The following is a 22,056-nucleotide window of genomic DNA, read 5'->3' on the forward strand; positions in this document are numbered from 1 at the left end:
GAGACTCCTCTACGAGAGAGGACGGGAGCTTGGAACACAGTCATTACTATCATCAGGGTTTCAACACCACGCTTTCCTCTGGTCTCAGCCTTGGCCAGTCAGCCTCCTAGATGATCGAAGAGAAAGAAACCTGCCTAGAAGATGCAACCCCTCAACAACTACTAATCCCTCTGTGGTCCTAAGATTAATGAAGGGGATATGCCAGCTCCTTCTAGCAGCAACAGAAAGGAACAGTGGAGGGCAGCCCCCATCCTGTTCTGTTTATGGTACCTCACTCCAGCTTCTGAAAGCCTGGCCCTTCCCCACAGGCCCCAAGTGTATTTAGCTTTTTTCTAGGCTCCTGTTGTACTTGCCTAGAGAAGGGCCCTATTTTTAATATTATAGTTTTCCTAATAGATACCTTTAAACCTTCCTAATCCTTTATTCCTCAAACTCTTATCTGGGTGGTGATGCGCACACACCTTTAACTCCAGCACTTGGGAGGCAGAGGTAGGTGGGTCACTGCGTTTGAGGCCAGCCTAGTCTACCGAGTGGATTCCAGGACTGCCAAAGCTATACGGAGAAACCCTGCCTCAAAAAAAATATTAAAATTAAATAAATAAATAAATAAATTGCCCTCTAGAGCTGTGTTTTCTACCTTCCTAATGCTGTGACCCTTTAATACAGTTCCTCACACTGTGGTGAGTCCCCCAACTATAAAACTGTTTTTGTTGCTATATCATAACTGTAATTTTGCCAGTGTTGTGAATCATTAAATATAGGATGCACAGGAGATCCGATCTGCTGCCCCCAAGGGGGCCATGAGCCGTAGGTTGAGAACACCTGCTACAGAGAGTGAACTTCTGCGGTTTGTACATGATCTTAGGGAAAGCTCTAGCTCTCACAAATATTAAAAATGAAATTGTTCTCATTTCAAAGTCTTTTAACATGCAAGTACCACCTGCTCCCATGAATAAAGTTTGCAGGTAACCAACACACTACCACGGTTTTTTAGCACATCTCAGAATCTCTTTGTAAACTCAAGATGGAGAAGAATATTTGTTTTTGAATAACCTGCCCTTTCTAGGGAGACTTCAGATATTTGGTCTACTTTGGGGATAACCACTTTTCCTTCTGGAAGAGAAAACTGCTAATACAAGTCATGCTATCTTGTGACAGACTCGTGATAAGTCTAAAGCCAAGCTCAGTACAGCCCAGTCCACTGACATCAGCGGCTCAGAGTTTACATAAGACACAAGGGCTCCATTCTGACCTTAGCTCGTCTGAAGCTCAGTGTGGTTTGTTCATTCGTTATTCAATATCTTCTCTTCCAGGCCACCACAGACCTGTATGGCAACTGTACTCTGAGACATTCTGGGACATCTGCAGCTGCTCCTGAGGCAGCTGGCGTGTTCGCACTGGCCTTGGAGGCTAAGTATGTTTCACCTTGGAGCTGGCCGCCAGCTCTGAAGGGTAGATTAGTGTGTGTCCGCCCACATGCCAGGTGTCCGGAGACAGGCATGGATGTGAGGGCCTAGAAAGTCGGAGCTAAGGAACGCAGCTAGATATTTTTAAAAAGCTCGCAGGCTTCCATGACACACAGTCAGATGCGTACAATATTCCCAAAAGAACAGAAGGCTCCAACACCCACAGTATAAATCAGCAACTTACTTACACACCAGAATACAGGACAAACACGCTTCTTTCTTCCTGAAACCCTCCTTTGTGTTCTGAGTCACTCCGATATTTTACTCCTGCTATCAGTCAGCCAAAGGAAGGAACAACGATCAAAGTTGTTCCTATACAAGATGAATCTGCTTCTCCGCACCAAGACAAAACGGGTGAAACTGTGCAGAGTCATCCAAGAAATAGGCTTTCCTGGGAAGCCCTGTAGGTGGCAGATAAGACATCATTTCCTATGTTCTAACAGCCCATGGAGAGGCCACGTGTGGCTCCACCTGAATGTAGCTCAGGTTTAAGCATCAGTGGTAATACCTATGAGGGTCCTGCTTACCTTCTCTGGGAAATCAGAGGCTGGTCATGATACTGATAAACAGAGATTATATGGGGAAGTCAGAGAACAGATAACCCAGCAATTTGTGGGAAGTTGGATTCAGGCTTCTCAGGTAGAAGAGCTAAGTTCCCATCCTTGTCAGAAGTTGCTAGGTAACCACAGTTTCTAGCACCAATATCCAGGCAGACTTGCTTTTCTCTCTCCACATATTCAATGCGCTCTCTTATCTGCCAAAGAAACAAAAGTTGAGGAGACACGGTGGTGTAGGCTGAAGTCCAGGCTCTCAGGAGGCTGCAGCAGGGTAAAATGGAATTTGAGGCTAGCTTGGGCTACATAAAAAGACCCTGTCCCAAAAGTCAAAAACAAACATAAACAAAAACAGACAACAGAGGCAGACATTCATTGTTTCCTCTCTGTCTGAATGTTGACTTTTTTCCAGCAAAAGTCAGGTTTAAGTTTTAGGGCAACATGAGTGGAACACTGTTCAGAACTTGACTGTGAAGGACAGATACCTCTGCCCTTCTAAGCCCAAAAGCCAGACTTTCCTCACACATGGCAGGCATTAGCAGAAGCTGAGATCAATCATCACAGGATCTCAGCAGATCCTGGGATCTAAGCTGGCTTTGCTCAGTCGGCTGTGAGCCCAAGGAAGTATCTCTCTTCAGCCTTTCAACTTCACTAGACAAGATGTAGGGTAGTTCCTTGGGATTCGGGCAAGTAAAATGTCACCACTCCCCAGACATTACATGCACAATGGACAACCTCAGTAAGTTGGAGGGAGAAGAGAGACCACCGAATGCTAAACAGCCCTCTACCAATCACCATTCTTTCTGCACACACGCTCAGTGCCTGGGCTTTCCAAGAAACCCCACCCAGAGCTTCTATTTATTTCTCATTGGCTAGAAATGTTCACGAGAGCACCTCACACTTCAAAGGAAGCTGATAAATACAATGTTACTATATGTGTTGCTGCTCTGAATAAAACTGAGCTTCTTTTGTTTCTTTTCTTAATTTTTTTAAAATTTCAGGTTATAATTTTATCATCTCTCTTTTCTTTCCTCCTTCCAAACCCTATCATATACCCCTTTCTATGGCCTCTTTTTTATTATAATTGCATATTAGATAGATAGATAAATACATAGATAAGTAGATAAATACATAGATAGATAGATAGAGATAATAGATATTAGACCAATATATTATAGATTATAAATATATAAAATTATTTGCACACATGTATTCATAAGTATAACCTGTCCATATAGTGTTAACTTGTGTGTATGATTTCTGAGCTGACCATTTAGCACTGGACAACCAAATGGTGTTCTCTTCCCTGGCATCTTTCCTGTTCTCAGCTCCCCTGAATTACATATAATTCTTTGTATAGAGTTAAGGCCTCATGGGCTATTTTTGTCCTTGTTGTTGATAAGACTCTGTGAGTATAGCTTCTGACATCTGTAAGAGACACAATCTCAAAACAAAAGCTCTGGTCCTCTGGCTCTTACAGTCTTTCCATCCCCTCTTCCGCAATGTCCCCAGAGCCTTCTGGGCAGGAATGTTTTGTAGATAAATCCACTGGGACTCAGCTCAACAGTTCTGCATTTTGATTGGTTGTGGGTTTTCTGTAGTGGTCTCTACCTGTGGGCAATATCCTGTCCTGATTACTGTTAACCTTACATGCCAAGAATTCAAAATCAGGCCATCCACTAGGTTCAAATGACTTCCTAAATATCATTGTCAAATTTTTTTTTCTATCTTGCTTCTGTTACTAACAACAAACTTTCTTGAGTGCCAGTGCTGCAGGAGATAACTTACACACCTGACCTGCGTTACATACACTATCTATATTTACTCCTCAACAAACTTTCAAGACATCTTCCACACAGCAAAGACAGGAATCTGGGACTCGGATGTTGAAGTAATTTATCCAGCTTCACACAATTTACTCCCGTGTGCTGGAGTCTAAAGCTGGAGTTTTCTCAGCCTGACTGGACCTGAAAGAGGCAATCCCTAGCATTGGCAGCAATCTTGTGGAATTCAGACCTATCTGCTCCAACATATTTTTAACCGTTCCTTGATGATTAAAAGATGTGACCAAGACCCAGAACACTAGCCTAAGCCCATGCTCTCTACTATTGGTGTATTGAAGAAATATCTCAGAGGTCATCTTACTCCAAACTCTCAAACCTATAGCTTCCCAAACGCTGATCTGAAGGGTCTGGGAGCCTGTATCTCACAGGAGTGCCCAAGGGGTCCTGATTTGAGAGGCCTGAGGACCACAGTGAAGCGGTTTGTCTGGGACAGCTCAGGACCTACACTGTGGGTCCTGCAGCAGTCTGAGCTCCTGTGTCCTGACAATTCTCACTGCTTCAATGTTGGGCTGCCCACCTGTCCCCTAAGCTACAGACTCTGTGAAGACAAGGAATGCCCTATGACAAAGCTTTAATTAGTCCAAGGTCTGGATGTGAGAGACACTCAATAGGCATGCATGGAATATATCTTGTGCTATACCTTACCACACACATGTGACCTTTTCTCCAAACTGTTCCACAGATCAGTGTAACAGGAAAGAACAGGTAGTGTTAGTTATTCAATGGCCTCCAATGCGGATAATCTACAATGTTACTCCGCCATTATTTAATAGCCTGTGGATCTTGAACTGATATTTCAGGGTTAAGCTTTGGGCAAATTCTTGAAGTATCTCTTTGGTAGAACAGTATATTTTATCAATTCGGCAGCTCTTTAAAGAGGCAATGATAAGGCATCGGATTTTACTCACAGGCGTACACAGACATTTATGCCACACTGGGCTAAGTGAGTCTACACTGTTCTCCTTTATCTCAGAAGTGAGAAGTTCTATGTTCTGTTTCACACACCCCTGGCCAACCCATCCATAAGGAAAACTTCAGCAGACACTGGAGACACGGCTTTGTATGGTGGATATAAAAACTCCTCCACCTGCTGGCCAGCCCTTGGGTTCCTCAGATTCTCATTTGTCAACACTTCTAGCATTTGTAAGCTCAGAAGCCCATTCTAGAAAAACAGAGCAGTTAGCCACACACAGTCGCTTCAGAATGGGTCAGATGTGCTCCCAGTCTTCCCAGAAGTGTTGATCTGCCTTGAACCTTCCCCCTTGAAGGCACAGGTCTGTGTGTGGGAAGCATGATACATATCTAAGAAAGGAATTATTAAGCTATGCCATGCACATTAACAACCTGAGTAGATACAGCCTATAGTTTTTCAATGATTTATACACATACCAGCAAAGTCTGAGTTCCAGTCGCTCCACATCTTTGTCAACCCTTGGTATTTCCCATCTTTTACATCTTTGCTGCTCCAATATATGTGCAAAATGCTCTTAAGAAATACATTTTAAAAGTAAGGACAGCAACAATAGTTTTAATTGACGTATATGATGGTTCTAGGTAGTACATGAGCACCTTTCTTGAGTTGAAAGTTCATAGAGGTTTTAAATCCCCTAAGGGGACATTCAGTGTTTCTTGTCCGTCGTATGTCTTCCTCCCTCACTGGTCTTTGTTCTGCCCTCTCCGCCTCCCATAACCAGCCTGGACCTGACCTGGAGAGACATGCAGCATCTGACCGTGCTCACCTCCAAACGGAACCAGCTCCACGATGAGATTCACCAGTGGCGACGGAACGGCGTTGGCCTGGAATTTAATCACCTCTTCGGCTACGGCGTCCTCGATGCAGGCGCCATGGTGAAAATGGCTAAAGACTGGAAAACCGTCCCGGAGAGATTCCACTGTGTGGGAGGCTCGGTGCAGAACCCTGAGTAAGTAGGGGCATGTTGCAATATCCTATCCAACCCAAACAAACACATTCCAAGAAAACACAACTCGGTACTCAGGAACACAAGTGAGTCTGTATTGGGCAGATTTACCACTACACTCTCTATTCCCCTCCTAGGAGATCCCTTCTAACTTGCCGTTTTTCTAGGCCTCCTGTTCCCGTTCCCTCCTCTCCTTCTCCGTTGACCCTCCTCTTCCGTTTTTCTCCCTGAGTCCTCCTCTTCCGTTCCCTCCTCTTTTTCCCACCTCCTCTCCCTGTCCAATCATGTATTGACTTAACATAAATCTACAGGGGCAGAACTTCTGGCATGTTGTGGAAGGTGCCCATTGACGACAGTCCCAGAGTCCCTCTCCACAACAGGAAACACCCTGGATTTCATTTGGGACAATCAGCTGCTGGGCAAAGCTATAGAGACGCACAGCTGTGCAGGAAACATGACCCAGAACACGGCTGAGCAACTCAGGACCTGTGCTATGGCTGCCTCCATGGTTTCCAGCATTATCTGTAGATGCACAGATCAATCAGCCAATTTAGCAAGCATGCAGATCAGTAATTAAACATGGCTAGTGTCCCAGAGGCACACTGAGATCTCTCCCATCATTGTCTCCCCAAGAGTAATCTCTATTCTAATCTCTATTCTAACTCCACAGAGTGTGTTGCTATTCAGTACTGAATATAAATGGAACCTATATTGTGTTTTCTTTTACACCTACATTCTTGTGTGGAAAATCATATTTGTGAGATTTGACCACATTCAATGTATACTTGTAGTTTATGTTGACTGTCAAACAATGGTCTAGTGTGGGCCTAAACTACTGTTCACTCTATTTGTGGGACAAGAGACCAGATTGATTTTATTCCGAATGAGGTGGACTGATTTAGAGGCATCTGAGTGAGTTCCCTACACAGAAGCCATTGATTCGGTCAAATCTAGCTACTCTCCATCCTGCTTCCCCTGTGTGACAAGAAAATTGGTCAGTAAAGAGACCTCCTCATCTAATTTCTTTCTATTCCCATTGGTCCATTACTAAGCTAGTAATTTCTGTATTCCATTGCATACCATTAAAGTCCCAGAATGCAAGTATTTGTTTGTGGAGAGCAGTGTTAAAATAAGAAATCATAGTGTAGTATAGGCTGACTTCAGCTCACAATCCTCCTGCCTCAGCCTCCAGAGTGCTGGGATTGTGGTGTGTTTCATAGCAGCGATCTTATTTGAGTTTTAATAAATATTTGCAACTGGGGAACTATCACCCATAGAAAGATTGCACCCCACCCGCCTTGATATGCTCCTTATGTTTTCTTCCAACTGGAAGACACACTCCACCTACAGCCATTATTAATATTCCTCTCACTGTGGATTCGTTATAGCAACTCTGGCGTTCAGGTGCAATCAGATTACATAGGTGTTTCTGTTTCCTGTTTATTCTGCTCAACATTAAAGTTGTGAGATGCGCCCCCCCCCCCATTGTTGCATGGAGTAATCTCTCATTCACTCTCATTGACGAGTTAGTTTGCCATTGTGAGGATTCACCCCTGGGATGTATGCCACTTAAATCTGCCCCGCTGTCCAGTTCAAACACTTCCCACTCCTGCCTTTCCGGATGATCATCTGAACTTAAAGAGATCAGACTAAGATGGCGTCCTCTTCTGTTCCCCTTCAGTCTTGAATGCTCTGCAGCTGTTGTGGTCAGTTACCCAGTCCTGAATTCAAATCTGCACTTTGCCAATTTAGACCTCTCCACCGAGCTTTTGACCTTTATGAGCCTCTATTTTTGCCAATTTCCAGTCTTAGTAATCTGACCCCATTGGCAGTATAGAATCTACAAACCCCATCCCAATATAATGACTTTAAACTTAGGAGAGGAAAATGTAAAGGGGGATTTTATTGAAAGCACCACAGTGTTTTTAAAAAGCCAGTTTGTGATAAAGTAACACATGCTCTTTTCTATAAACAAGTTAAACAAAAAGTATCCAATTTACTGTGTGCATCTAACATACAATACATTAAGAGCAGGGATGGGGAAGAAAGTACCTCTGCAAAGCCAGGCAGAGTGCTGTACACCTGTGATCTCAGCACTGGGGAAACTGAGGCAGGAGAACATGCTGAGACCACTCTGCATAGGGCGGTACATTCGAGAACCACACAGGAGCAAAGTTTCCCTTTCACTTGAGTGGCAGCTAAGATGCAGAAGGTTTTCCCGCCATCTGAATGAATATGCTTGCATTGGGGGGGGGGGTCCCAAAATGGCATCTTCTTTTATTCTTTATGTGACAATGAGACTCATGCCTCTTTCCTCACCAAGTTTCTGAGAGATGTTAGTGGCACAGGGCAGAGCTGGCACATGGTGGGCTCATAATGAACGTGTCCTTGTCTCTTCCTTCCATCTGTGATTCCGAACACTCCTAGTTGCACTTTGGGGAAACAGATGATAATCTATTAAAACTCTGGAAGAAATAACTGTCAGGTTCCTGTGTGGATTCCAATCTGTGCCTTATGTTTAGAGTTTTCTCAAGTGGAAAGACTTGAATGTTCATATTCCAGTGAACTAGCATATTCTTATGAGGGAAAACCCACCGGTGAATAGGCAACCTCTCATAGTTCAGCATCCCTCCACTGATGAGCATTCTCCCTAAACGAGCATCCCTCCCCAGGGATGAGCATTCTCCTCAGATGAACAGTCACTGGTGAGCATACTTCCTGGATGAGCATCTTTCCTGAGCATCCTTCCATAGATGAGCATCCTCCATGGGTAAACATCCTCATTATCTAAAAAAATACATTCTGTGCAGCCCCCACACTTCCCCCAAAGCCATTCCATGATTTCATAAGAAGCTTCAGTCAACACTAAATGACAAGGCAAAGATTCAGACCAGGTCCCACAATAATCCAAAAGCACAGCCTCAGCAATGTTATAGATCCTGTGTCCGTCATTAAAGATATTAAGTGCATGTAAGATAGTCTCAGAGCATCAAATACATCCGTGTTTATTAAGAAAAGGAAGGTCAGAACTTCCCCTTGGATTGTTTTGACCTAGAGCAAGCCCAAGTTTGAATTCTCCATTTCTCTCCCTGTGTCTTTTATCCATGTGTTGCTTATAGTTACTGGATTGTCTGTGTCTGTGTGTCTGTGCGTCTATGTGTGTGTGTGTCTGTGTGTGTCTGTGTGTGTGACTATGTGTGTCTATGTGTGTGTGTGTGTGTCTGTGTGGGTGACTGTGTGTGTCTATGTGTGTGTGTGTGTGTGTGTGTGTGTGTCTGTGTGTCTGTGTGTGTGACTATGTGTGTCTATGTGTGTGTGTGTGTCTGTGTGGGTGACTGTGTGTGTCTATGTGTGTGTGTGTGTGTGTCTGTGTGTCTGTGTGTCTGTGTCTGTTTGTTGCTGGCTGTGGCTCTGGCTGTTCCTATTGCTGTGTGTGTGCCTGTGTTTTCCTGATGTTTAACTGTCCCTAGAAAAAGGCTTTGGTCTGTGTTAATCAGCATCACAGAAGGAAGGAAGGAGGGATACTTTGTAGAAATCTTTAACAATTTTACAAGGTATTATGTTATTTGCTTCAGCTGATTCCAAAGCATTCAGTACTTCAAGCATGCCTCTATTAAATAATATCTATTCGACTTCCAACATTTAGTCCAGGTATTTGTTGTATAAGGTTGTTTTTGAGCCTGTTTGTTGCTTTCAACAAATGGTTATCTTAACACACATGCACTGCTCTCTGACCTGGGCATGGAAAAGCAGGTAACTTAAGATTAAAGTTATACATTGGCTTAAGTTGTAAAAGCAGAGGACATGGGAAATCCAAGGTTAGTGAGACTGGTTATTAAGCTGTCTTCTGAAAGACAAGTGAAACAAAGCTGAGCATACAGCACAATGTCAGGTTAAACTCAAGGAATCTCAGGTTGTATTCTTAACCTGGCCGTAAGGCCCAGTAAAAAGTTCCAGTCTCCTCCTAAAATAGTATCACTTCAGATAGATAGATAGAGAGAGAGAGAGAGAGAGAGAGAGAGAGAGAGAGAGAGGAAGGAAGGGAGAGAAGGAGAGAGGGAGAGAAGGAGGGAAGGAGGGAGGGAGGGAGAGAGGGGGGAAGGAGGGAGGGAGAGAGAGAAGGAGAGAGGGAAAGAGAGAGAGAAGGAGAGAGAGAGGGGGAGGGAGGGAAGGAGAGAGGGGAGAGTGGGAGGGAGAGAGAGAAGGAGAGAGAGAGAGGAGAGAGGGAGAGAGAGAGAAGGAGAGAGAGAAGGAGAGAGAGAGGGAGGAAGAGAGAGAAGGAGAGAGGGAGAGAGAGAGAAGGGGAGAGAGAGAGAGAGAGAGGGAAAGAGAGAGGGGGGAGGGAGGGAGGGAGAGAGGGAGAGAGAGTTGCTAAAAGCTGCTACTCTAACGAGTTCCTTGGAGTTTCTGCACACATTGCACTTGTCATTACTAGCCTAGGAGGTGTGTTCTGTTGTGTCACCATTACTTTTTTACAGATGAGGAAGCTGAGGTGCAGAGAGCATAAGAAATGTGTTCAAGGTCAAAGGGCACCAAACCAAAGGAAAGGCCAAGGCCCGGGCTCTTTTCACTGTATGCTTCTGGCCTTAATTCATTGACCAATTGACCTTCTGCGCTCTCATGTCCTATACCAGGCTATGTGGCAGTCCTGCTGAAAGCTCAGTGTTTCTTCATGGGTCAAGACAGAAGGCTGGCAAGGTTGAACTCACACTAATGGCCATGTAACTACTGAGTGGCCATGATTGGATGTGAGTGAAAGCTATATAGGCCTTATGTGTCTCGGTGAGTCTGCACTGAAAGGAGTGAGGCCTGGGAAATTTTTCTAATAAGTCTCCTGAAATCCTTCCAATAGAGAGAGCTCCCAAAAACCCATAACTGTCATTGCACTATGGAGTATCCAGTGTCCTTTGGGGGTAACAAACTCCCAAAGCGAGGGCACTGAACCACACCGTCTCCTGGGGCTCTTAAGGACCCACCCTCTTGAGCATGACTAACAGTACCTGAAGTCAGTTATGGAAGCCGTGAGCACGGTGTCCCCTGATAGAGTTTAGACGAATTTCTTGAAAAATCTGGAGGCTGCAAAGCTTTCTAGGCGGTGAGATGTTTTCTATCGACACCATCCAGAAGGGTAGCGGATGTCTATTGCGACTGCGTAACTTCAGTTCCCATGCAATCTGATTCGAAACTAACAACATTAGAAACATTCGTTTGCTACGGCAGTTCCTCCTCGGCAGGAGAATTGCTCAACAGGCCAAACAGAACGGTCAGTGGCAGGTTGATAACAACAGCTCTGTGCAGAGGGTCAAGAATGCGAGGCTAGGAGCCTGTGTGCCTGGCCAGTGATGTTACAGTCTTGGGCCTTCCCTGTGCCCCTGTGTTCCCTTCTCACGCACTGACCGCCACAGCAACTGCAGAGCTCAGAGGCTAGACAAGCGAGCTTGGCGGACGGACGACGTAACGACCTAGGGCGACCGAGCCTCTTTGCGGAAAAGACTCAGATGACCTAAAATTACTTCCAAGGAGCTCGAATGGGGGTGAATAGCCTCCATACCTCCGCTTACCACGTCATCCAGGCTGCACAGAAACAGCCGATAAGGTGAAGAGGGCTCAAAGAGCCATGATTGTCAGGTGTACGGGTTTCCTCGGCATTTATCTTTCCAGAGAAGGAGTCAATTTGAAAAGCAATTTTCTAAAGAACTTTATCAAGAGAGTCAGTGAAGGGTGCTCAAGGAGGATCAAAGGGAAGAGAAAACCGGCTGTGACCAGCTGCGCCAGCCATGTGCAAAGGACAGAATGAACTCGGCTGCCCCATTACCTGCACAGAGGGGATGGGGAGGCTCAGGCCAACTACACACTCCTCCCACCCGCTGTGAGCCCCAAGGGAACTGTTGCTGCAGGTCCTCTAGCTGAGTGTGTGCTCCGACTGAGTTCCAGGGGAGTTTGGGGGGTGGGGTGCTAACAGCTGATAGAACTTCAAACGTGGTCTAAAGACCGAAAAGAATGTGCTTCGCCCTCTAACCACTGAGCAATCCAGCACAGCTGCTGTGCCCTGTGTATTCCTGGGCAGGTCACTCGGCACGTGACCCTATCTTATACGCGGAAGAGGAACCCTAACTAGACACAAATGCAACACTGTAGGCGTTTTATAGACTTGAAAAAGAGCGGCTGTGGGCTGTGGCTAACGACATAATCGCAACACGGTAGAGGCTCCATCGCGCAGGGGCGTCCCGCGCCCACTGGTCCTGGGCAGGAGTCGGCTGGCTCCTTGCTTAAAGCAAAGCACAGCAGAAGAAAGATAGGGGGCGCCGTCTTTGGGGTGTGTTTTGTTTAGGTAGGACTTGAGTTCTGGACTCCTGTGCATGGCCTCCTGTAAGGTCAGCTGCTTCCGGGTGTTCGCGCTGAAGGCAGGAACAGAACACAGAGAGGATGAGAGCTCGGTGACTGCTTGAAAGACCTACCCACAGCCCCCTCCTATTTTAACTTCTAGCATAACTCTTCCTCAGCACAGCTCTTGCCTTTTCATTTAGAATTAAACCCCACCCCTGTTTTCTTTATATAAAGGCAAGGCAACATCACTGTAGCAAAATAATAATAATAATAATAATAATAATAATAATAATAATAAACAAGTGAGAAGAAAGAAATTAGAAACCTCTGGAAAGTCCATGTATCCTCCAATGGAGGGGGGGGGGCTTTGTTCCAGTACCACAGATGCTCGGGACATCAACGACGACCCATGTCCCTTCTGTACAACAGTGTGTGACATGTCTGTAATCTGTGACACTCCTGCGCACTCCAGCTCGTCTCTAGGTGTTTCTATAAAGGAATATGTGCTGATTTAGATATTCCTTACACTGTGCTGTTTAGGGAACAGTGACGAGGGGGGAGTCTTGCGCATGCGCAGTACAAATGTGATCTTCTCCCTGAGTTTCCCCGTCTGCCATTGGTTGGTGCCATGAACTAGCAAGCCATGGATCAGGATCTGTATCAGCCTAGTTCTCCAGAGGACACGGACTTGCAAAACTCCAGCCTGTGAGAAAAGGATGGTGTCCTTTCTTTCTCTGTAGTACTGAAGTTGGACCCAGAGCAGCAGTAAGCCGCCTGCGCATGCGCTCTACCACTAAGCCACACCCCTCCAGCAAGGAGTTCCCTCTCTGCCAAAAATATCTCTGGGATTCACATCAGTCTCTTCATTTCAAATATATCTGTAGACATGCATGTATATAACCTGACTTGCAAGGCTGGCTTCGTGACGGGATTCTGGAGAGCCTAGGACTGATCCGCCACTTCCCCACCGTCCGCGCTCTCGATAGCCAGGGACTGCTTCATGGATCATCAAGCGCTGTTGCCACCTCACTCCATGGAAACAGCTATCCTCTACATTTCTTTGACAGCTACTGTGATAAAATACCCTGCCCAGAGCAACTTGGTACACCGTTCAAGGCTATCGCCCGTCCCAGCAGGGAAGGTATAATAGCAGCAACTGGGCAAATCCCATCCTTCGTCAGGGGGCAGAGAATGGCAAATACCAGTGCTGGGCTGATAACGCTACAGTTCGGAGTTCCTATCCAGGAAATGTCCCCACATACAGCAATTAACCCAAGCAATAAAGTTCCTCACAGCCATGGTCACAGGCTAGCCTGAGTCTAAATGATTCCTCACAGATGGGCCTACAGTCCCCTGGGAGATTCTAGACCCTGTCAAGCTGACGACGATTAGTATTAACCATCATAGTTTTCAAGTTACTCAGGAGCGTATGCCTTAATTAATCAAGCATGGTGTGTTTCCAGAAACCCTCTCGGGCTTGTGATCTTGGTTCCAAGGACAAATACCGAATCAGGCATGCCACCAAGCTGGCTTTGTGTGACGAACATCTCTTTATAGATGCTCCACAAGATACCTGCTTTTAAATAGCTATCATTTTAGAGAGCCAAGTAAATGCATGCTCTTTGGAGTTCTAGATGTAAAGCCATTTAGAACGAGGGTAGTCCATAGACGAAGGCTCCGGGAAGAGCCCTAACATGTACTAGGCCCAGGCACTCTGGCTTTCAGCTTTACGCCGTCATCAACCTCACAGGTCCACCTACAACAAACAACATCAAACACTTAAATAACTTCCCGATCTCTCACGACCCGTAAGTGTAAATTCTAATTCCAGTAAGTGTGTTTTCAGACTCTGCAGATCTCCCATCATGCCACGCTGTCCTCACGTACGTGTCTAATTCAGGCAACTTGGATCTTTGCATGTTCAAAGACAGTCTCCGGAAGGAGGTGTGCTGTAAGCGTAGATTGCGTAGGGAATGCCTGGGCTGGCCTCCCAAGGCCCCTACTCTGGCCAAACCCACCCCTGAAGTCAACTGATCTTTCATTTGAATGAATTAAACCAACTTCAGGGTTGCTAGTGGCGTCCCCAAGCTAACAATCAAGCACGCGCCAAGATTCAAGATGATACCATAGGTGGAAAACCTCACACTGCATCTCATGTGACAGCTTCTGGTGAAAACATCACTGTATAAACAAAAATACATTTATGGTTACCTTCAGGATGGCATATAAGGGTATGAAACATACATGATTTCTCTGTTTAGACTTGGCTTCCCTCTCCAAAGTGTCTTGTTTCGCATAAGCACATATTCCAACATTCCAAATCTAGATCTCTTCTGGTCCCAAGCATTTGCAATGAGGAGAATGACCCTTGTGGGAACCATTAATTCAGCAGTAGCTCCCGTCCAAGGGACTTAGCACTTAAAAAGAACAAAAAAGGCACTCTGAAAACTTCTTTTTGCACTGGGCAGCTAGCTGTCCCTGCAGAGGCTCATAACTGGACAAAATACTGAGAAGGACCCCAAGACTCAGAAAACATGAGGGGACAGAGAGAATGTGAGAACCAGAAGATAAGGGAGAGTGGTGTAAAATGCTGTTTTCCGGCCTTGACATGGTCATGTGCTCATTAAATCACAGCAGCTGTGGTCACCTACACACAATCTACACAAGGCAGAGCCCTTAACAACAAAGAGAGGGGCCCATGGGCCTCTACCCCTAGCTAAGGAGTTCCCAGAAATTGATGGCTGCTGGAATGTGGAGTCATTTTCCTCAGGGTGTGGCCACTGGTAGGTTACCCACACCCTGGTGGATGGCCCACGAATGTACAGGCAGCACTAGTTAGACTCAATAGGTTGGTTTTTAAGAAAAAAAATAAATGCATGGAAGCAAAAAGGAGGCCATGCTGGGGGCACCACAGGGGTAGGATGAGGAACTGGGGAGTGGATATAACCGAGACACATAATTCACGACAGTATCGAAGGATAAATTGAAGATGCTCTTTTTAAGAAAAGAAAAAATAGCCATTATGAGACCTTTTCTCCATCTGAGCTGCTCCTAAAGTTAGCCCTAAGCCAAGACCTTGCCAGTCTGGGACAATGAGTCAAGCCACTGAGAACAGGAATGCCAGAGAATTCTCTATGGACCACATCCTGTCTCCTGAGTCACTGATGCAGGATTCTCCTGAGAAGTTAAATTCCCAGCATCTTTATTTGTGCTGCACAGACTGAGCAGATCCCCATGATGTTGGCCGGGAGGAAGCTGCGGGAGAGTTGAAGTAGTCAAGCTATGTGGGAGCTGTAGCTGCAGGTGACTTGGAGGGGTCTTGGGGGACGTGGAAAGGACACCAACAATGGCTGCATCCACTTTACAGGGAAGGTTCACTCTCAGATTCACGCAGTTGATGTGAAAGCCAAAACCTAGGTCAGTGCTGATAATTAATCCCAAAGCACTTTCTCCTCCTGCTACAAAATAGTGTCTGGAAACCTCTTCTCACGGCATACAAACCAAATACTCTCTTACCAAATCTCCCCCTCTCTCTGTCCTCAGGAAAATACCACCCACCGGCAAGTTGGTACTGACCCTCGAAACAAATGCATGTGAGGGGAAAGAAAACTTCGTCCGCTACCTGGAGCATGTCCAAGCTGTCATCACAGTGAACGCCACCAGGAGAGGAGACCTGAACATCAACATGACGTCCCCAATGGGCACCAAGTCCATTTTGCTGAGCCGGCGTCCAAGAGACGACGACTCCAAGGTGGGCTTTGACAAGTGGCCTTTCATGACCACCCACACCTGGGGGGAGGATGCCCGAGGGACCTGGACCCTGGAGCTGGGCTTTGTGGGCAGTGCACCACAGAAGGGGGTGCTGAAGGGATGGACCCTGATGCTACATGGTACACAGAGTGCCCCATACATCGACCAGGTAGTGAGGGATTACCAGTCTAAACTGGCCATGTCCAAGAAGCAAGAGCTGGAGGAAGAGCTGGATGAAGCCGTGGAGAGAAGTCTGCAAAGTATCCTGAGAAAGAACTAGGGCCACGCTTCCGCCTTCAGCTCCCCGTCCTCCCTGTCTCTGCCTCTCCTTGCTCCACAGTTCTGGCAGCCACCAGCCACCCAACAATTCCTGTTACCCCACACACAAGCAATCCCAGCCTGGTCTGAAGCTTAGCTCGCTGTCGATGATTATTTTCACTCCCATGGAAACCATCGTTTTTATTCTGTAGCCCAAATATAGCGTTCCTACCAACATCCATGTCCTATGTGTGACTCGACCTTTATTTCTGTCCTTTAAGTGGGTGACGATATGGCACACAAAACCAGGACAGCTCTGCCCTTGCTTCCCACCCCCATACCTGAGAAGAGAACGCATCTAAAAAGCCACACGTGGTGACTCAAGACTACTGTGGTCTCATCTGAGATACTGATAGAAAGTGAACTCCACAGCTCTGGGATGGGGGTTGGGGGATAGCTCGAATTAAGCAAGACTCATCAGGGATGTAAGCTGAGGTCCATGCTGAGAAGGATGCTGTCCCCAGGGAGCCCTAAAGCCCAAATATTGGACAGGCTGAGGAAGTTTAAAAGTCACAAGCTTTGAAAATTTACTCCCAATATCCAGATCTACCAGGATGACATAAAATGGAAATATGTGACTTCTGTCATCAGCTGCTGCTCTGTGTTGGGACTGAACCCACTGGAGCAGCCAAAATGACTCTTACATTTAGTTCATACACACACACACACACACACACACACACACACACGCATACACACACACAGACTTACCAACACACACATGCACATACATGCACACACACACACAGACTCACACACACACATACTTACATACACACACAGAGAGACACATGCACACGCACACACGCACGCAGTTTTCAGGTGATCTTTACATCCAAGGTCAGTCCAGCCTCTTACTGGCAAAGAGCAGTTTACCAGTTTTAGAAATGGAAGCATCCCTTCTCCTCTGTTATGACACAACCAAGAGGCAAGAGGCTGTTTGTTCTGGTTTGGCTTTTGTTTTGATTTTGGTTTTGACAGCTTTACCAACTGGGGCTTTGATATCCTAAAACTGTCACTGGGTTGCACTATCTCCCTCCCTCAAGTTGTAATTTCACTGATGATTTGGGGAAGTAGGTCACTGTTCAAGAAAAGACCAGTGGATGAAGGGGGCACGTCAGAAGAACTCTGGTGCACTGAGAGGGACACCTGCCACCACATTCTCCCTAACGTGAAGCCAGAAGGGAACAAGAGATAACCTCTTTCAGGAAAGTATATGTTGTCACCTTAGCAACCATGAGAACAACTAGCAAGCACCCCAAAGGTGACAGCTGTCAACTTTAGAAGACATTGTTTCATTCTCAGTTATTACTAAAGTAACCCACTGTCACTTGGTGTGCCCGCCCAAGGGTTGACTTCCCACTCAAATCTCGGTGTCTGGTCCTCCTACCCGAAACCCAGGTTCTCACCCTCCCTTCCCTGAAGCACGTGCATAGCCTGCCACTCGGAAGCACTAAGGCTCCATTCCTGGGGGCAACTTGAAGAGAGCATTCTGGAAAGCTTTGGTTACACCTTTTCTCCCCTGTCTTAACATGGATTGTCTTCTCTGACACCTTGTAACTTTCCCTGTATCATGCTTTTGAGTGTAATAATATTTATGATTTCTAAAAGAAATTTATTACTTGTTGTTGCAAAGGTCTTTTTAAACCACCTTAGATTTAAAGAAAAAATGGTAATCATTGAATCATTTCACATTAATGGTCTGGAAATAAAAACCAAAGGACATTCTGTGTGCATGTATGTATAAATGCTCACAGAAATATATATATACATATGTAGACTATATACATGTGTATATGTGTGTATATATACTTGTATAAATATACATACACACATATACCTAAATATGTGTGTATTCTGTATGTATTGAAGAAACAGACATCATATACATCTCTAAAAGAGTATTCAGAAAATATCAAAATGGTTCCGGCTCAGTAGAAGGCCGGTGAAGATTCAGGTGAAATGTCTGTTCATCTCTTCCCATTATGACACTGCTGTAATTTTGAAGCTCTCTGTATAAACATTAAATGTCTTATATCAGCAGCAGAAATATAAAATAGCTGTCCATATTTTCACATTTGTGGTATAATTTATGAAATTAGAGAGTAACTTATCTGCTCCTTAATAGAAATGGCAAGTTTTGATATGAGTATATAGTATATAAAATATATAGTGCTAAATATAAATATTTGGTCTCTATTTTGTTTTTTTTGGCATCAGTGTTAACACCAGCTGTGTAGCCAGTGATGTTTTTATGATGCCCCTGAGTCTGATGCAAAACAGTCGTTTATTTTAGAAACTGAAAAGCAAGTGAATAACAATCAGGTTAACATTGTTACTCCTCATGACAAAAAAAATTTTTAAGCAAATATAAAAATATATGTTGTAAATTAGGAGGCTCAACAATAAAATATACCTTCCGGACAATATGTGGGATGTACTGTGTCTTATACAAAACACTTCCACTCAGCCTTGGAGCCAAAAAAGATCTTAAAAGCCTGCTTTAGTAAATCTGCACGGCAGATATGGAATTAGCAGATGAGTCACGTGCAAATTATGATCAACAGCGGCATATCTGAGACTTCAGTTATCATCTTTGGTAGGCTGTAAATTCAGTGTTGGTAGTCAATACCAGAACTCTTAACAAGGAAGAGAGAGAGAGAGAGAGAGAGAGAGAGAGTGTGTGTGTGTACAGGCATGCACCTGTCTTTCCTCTCGCCTGAGCATGTATACTGACACATGATGTAAAGTGTATGTCTTACTGTGGGCCATGATCAAAAACCTTTTAGACCAGTATAATGGCACACACCTTTAATCCCAACACTTGTAAGGCAGAGACAGGCAGATCTCGGTGAGAAAGAGACCAGTCTGGTCTACACAGAGAGCTGAAAGACAGCCAGGGCTTTATAGGAGACCCTGTTTAAAAAGAAACGGTATCTTTTAGAAACACGATTTTAGAACACAAAGACTAATTTACACTGTAATAACAGACTCGGGATCTCAGTGGCTTGATGCAAAGGTTTATTTGTCATTACCGTGACTTCAGATGTGGTTTGGGGTAACTCTCCAAAGCTGTGGTTCTCCAAGCACTGAGCAGGGAGTTTGGCCATTTCAGTTTTGTGCTTACTGGTCTGAACGTGGGGTTGCCGAAGTCACCAGGCATCTCGTCCTCCCCTTCCATTCAGATGTGCACACTCTGCCCACAGCACCAGCCAGCTCTGGTCAATGAACCTAAATGAACAGCTGAGAAGTGTAAGGCACCTAAGGGGATACTCAGTGGGCATTCGGTGCCTACTCCCTAGCATGGTGCCGGATATTCCTATGAAAGTTTTAATTCTGCTTTATACAGTAACCTCTCTTCATGTGCTGTGCATAGTTGCAAACTAATTGTACCTCACCCCCATGTGGCCCTATGTCCTTCTAAACGCCGTTTTAAAGTAAGTCATTGTAAACCATTTATGATGCTCTCTGATCCTACTTTTATGAAGCTCAATCATTAAAACTTCAAGTGAGCCTATGACTAAAAACACATGTGGAAAGATATAAGACCCCAAGGTTTGGTTTTCTGAGATTGCAACAGTATAAGCCAATAATACAAGTTTGTGTATGCACTGATACACTAAAGATTAAGTGGTGCATGCATGTGTGTGTATGTGTATGCATGTGTGTGTGCGTGTGTGTGTGTTTCTCTTTGTTCACTCTTTCTTGTTTGTTTTCCTTTATGCATATTCTACCTGTGTGCCTCTTGGATCCCTTGAAACTGGAGTTGCAGGTGCTTGTAAGCTACCGTGTGGACGCTGGCAATTGAACCTGGGTCCTCTGCAAAAGCAACAGTGCTCCTAACAGTTGAGCCATGTCTCCAGCCCCATTTATCAAAATTCTTATAGAGTTATCACTCTGTGCCTTCATAGCACATGTCATTATAAATTAATGACAGTTTTCCATACAGTGGCCGAGTTTGTTAATTCAAGTGGCGATGTGGAAAACACACAGTGCAGAACTGTGTAACTGTGAACTTTCCATATTTAGATAGAAAGAGAAGTGCTAAATTAGACGTGTCGGCTTTGTAGTAGATGCAAGAATACAATGTGTTTAAAATAATAATAATAAAGCCACAAAGGGTAGGAAGAGTGAGTGTGAGTCTGAAACAAACGACAGAGCACGTGTTTCCTGAGCCCGTGCAGACCGTTGTATCCAGCAAAGCGGTTCTCCGCCCCTAAGGACAGTGAGTTCATAGAGAAGGTAGAAAGGACATTCAGCCTATGGGGACGTAAGTGCATGTAGGGACAGGTTGGCAGAAAATGGCAGAGAGCAACCAGCACATAGGAGAACCCCAGTGTCTGAAAAATGGGAGTCTCTCGAGAACAGAGGCCAGGCCCAGAGGCAGTGTACCGAACCCATCAGCTGCCAGGGTTCCCCGCGTCCACCCGCAGCCCTCTGGTGTCTCCCTCAGCTTCCCGTGAATATTAGCTGCCTCTTCAGGGATACACACACCTAGATCCAGAAGAAACGTTCTTTCTACTGTGAGTGTGCTGGTGATCGAGGTGTGGGGGGGGGTTACCCCTCAAGTCTCTTGTTCATTTAGTTAAGCCCTTTCCTTTTATTTTAAAAAACTGATCAGATTTGACTTCAGATCTTTAAGGAATCAAGAAGCAAAATCAGGAGGGAAACTCTCCAGCCCAGCCTGCTAACTCGGCCGAGAGAGGTGAAGGTTTTGTGTCGCTGAACTCTTAATTCTCAGTCTGAGTGCACTGGGAGCGGGTTAGGGTAAGAAGGCAGTTAGAACTCTCAACCCACAGAGTTCACAGGCCAGAGCAGCCCAGCAACAAAATCGCCAGTCCCCCAAATCTTACGTCGACTGTCACCTATGCATAGACCAAGGAATCTTCTGACGCATGGGCCTTCCCATACCAGCATGGGGTGTCTCACCCACTGCCTTATGAAAATCCTTCCCATACCAGCATGGGGTGGGGTGTCTCACCCACTGCCTTATGAAAATCCTGCACCCAAAAGAACGTTCCATGAACTATTCCCGTCTTCCCTTGTGGTCCCACGCCCTCACACAGGTGGGCCACAGGCGAGAGGTAGGCAACATGGCCACCGAACGCACACATGTAAGCAAAGAGGCAAGTGTGGTTACTGTCCCAGGAGCCAATCTCAACTCAAAAGTCCTTTTATGTATGTATGTATTTATTTATCTATTCACTTATCCATTATTTAAATTCTGCAGCCAACTGGCCTCAACTCAAAAGTCCTACTCTTGTTTATTTAGCATCAGTCTGCTTTTTTTTTTTTTTTTTTTTTGGCATTTAATTGTTACTATGCAAACCTGGGAGACTGGAGGCATTGATACCTTTTTACATTACTGTGCCAAATACCAATATGAGTTTGGAGGTCACTTCATTCACCAATATGGCCCAACCACAAATATATGACAGAAAAATAAAAACTGTTTTAGGATAAATATAATTGTAATGGTTACTTCAAGATCCTCCCCTACAGGTTTCAAGCCAAGGGAGTAACTACATGGAATTTACCACCTTCTGATGTTCTAAGCTGAGGTAGCGGCAGGCCCTGTGGGTGCACTCCGTCAGAAAGGCCATGTACCACAGCCACGAACCAGATCCAGGCCCTGCCTGTGTTTGTGAGTACAGCTGGATTGGAAGTGCCCGCCTGCTTGCTTTGTTCTGTCCCTGCGGGATTATAACAGCATAATGGTAATGACAAGAGGTGCTGTGTGACCCTTATTTATTTAGTGTGTCTGAGTGTGCTCATATTCACGGGTACATGTGTGTCTTTGGAGGCCAGAAGTCGATGAGGGGAATCTTCCTCAATCGCTTTCCACCTTGTGTTTTGAGACTTGGTGTCGCACATGAAC

The 22,056-nt window shown here is 45.3% G+C and overlaps 1 protein-coding gene across 2 annotated transcripts in view; it reads left to right on the top strand.

The window, feature by feature from the left end:
• Nucleotides 1-16,140, top strand: part of PCSK2 (proprotein convertase subtilisin/kexin type 2) — a gene marked incomplete at both ends in the record, with an annotated part of 224,750 nt that extends 208,610 nt beyond the window's left edge. For both annotated transcript variants that reach the window (XM_080931075.1, XM_080931076.1), the window contains 3 exons: nt 1,314-1,414; nt 5,559-5,786; nt 15,654-16,140. In XM_080931075.1, coding sequence (XP_080787201.1) covers nt 1,314-1,414; nt 5,559-5,786; nt 15,654-16,140 — 816 coding nt within the window. The remainder of the gene's footprint in view (nt 1-1,313; nt 1,415-5,558; nt 5,787-15,653) is intronic.
• Between the last annotated feature and the right edge of the window lie 5,916 nt (nt 16,141-22,056).

Source organism: Micromys minutus (assembly GCF_963924665.1).
Source record: "Micromys minutus genome assembly, chromosome: 17".
Taxonomy (NCBI): domain Eukaryota; kingdom Metazoa; phylum Chordata; class Mammalia; order Rodentia; family Muridae; genus Micromys; species Micromys minutus.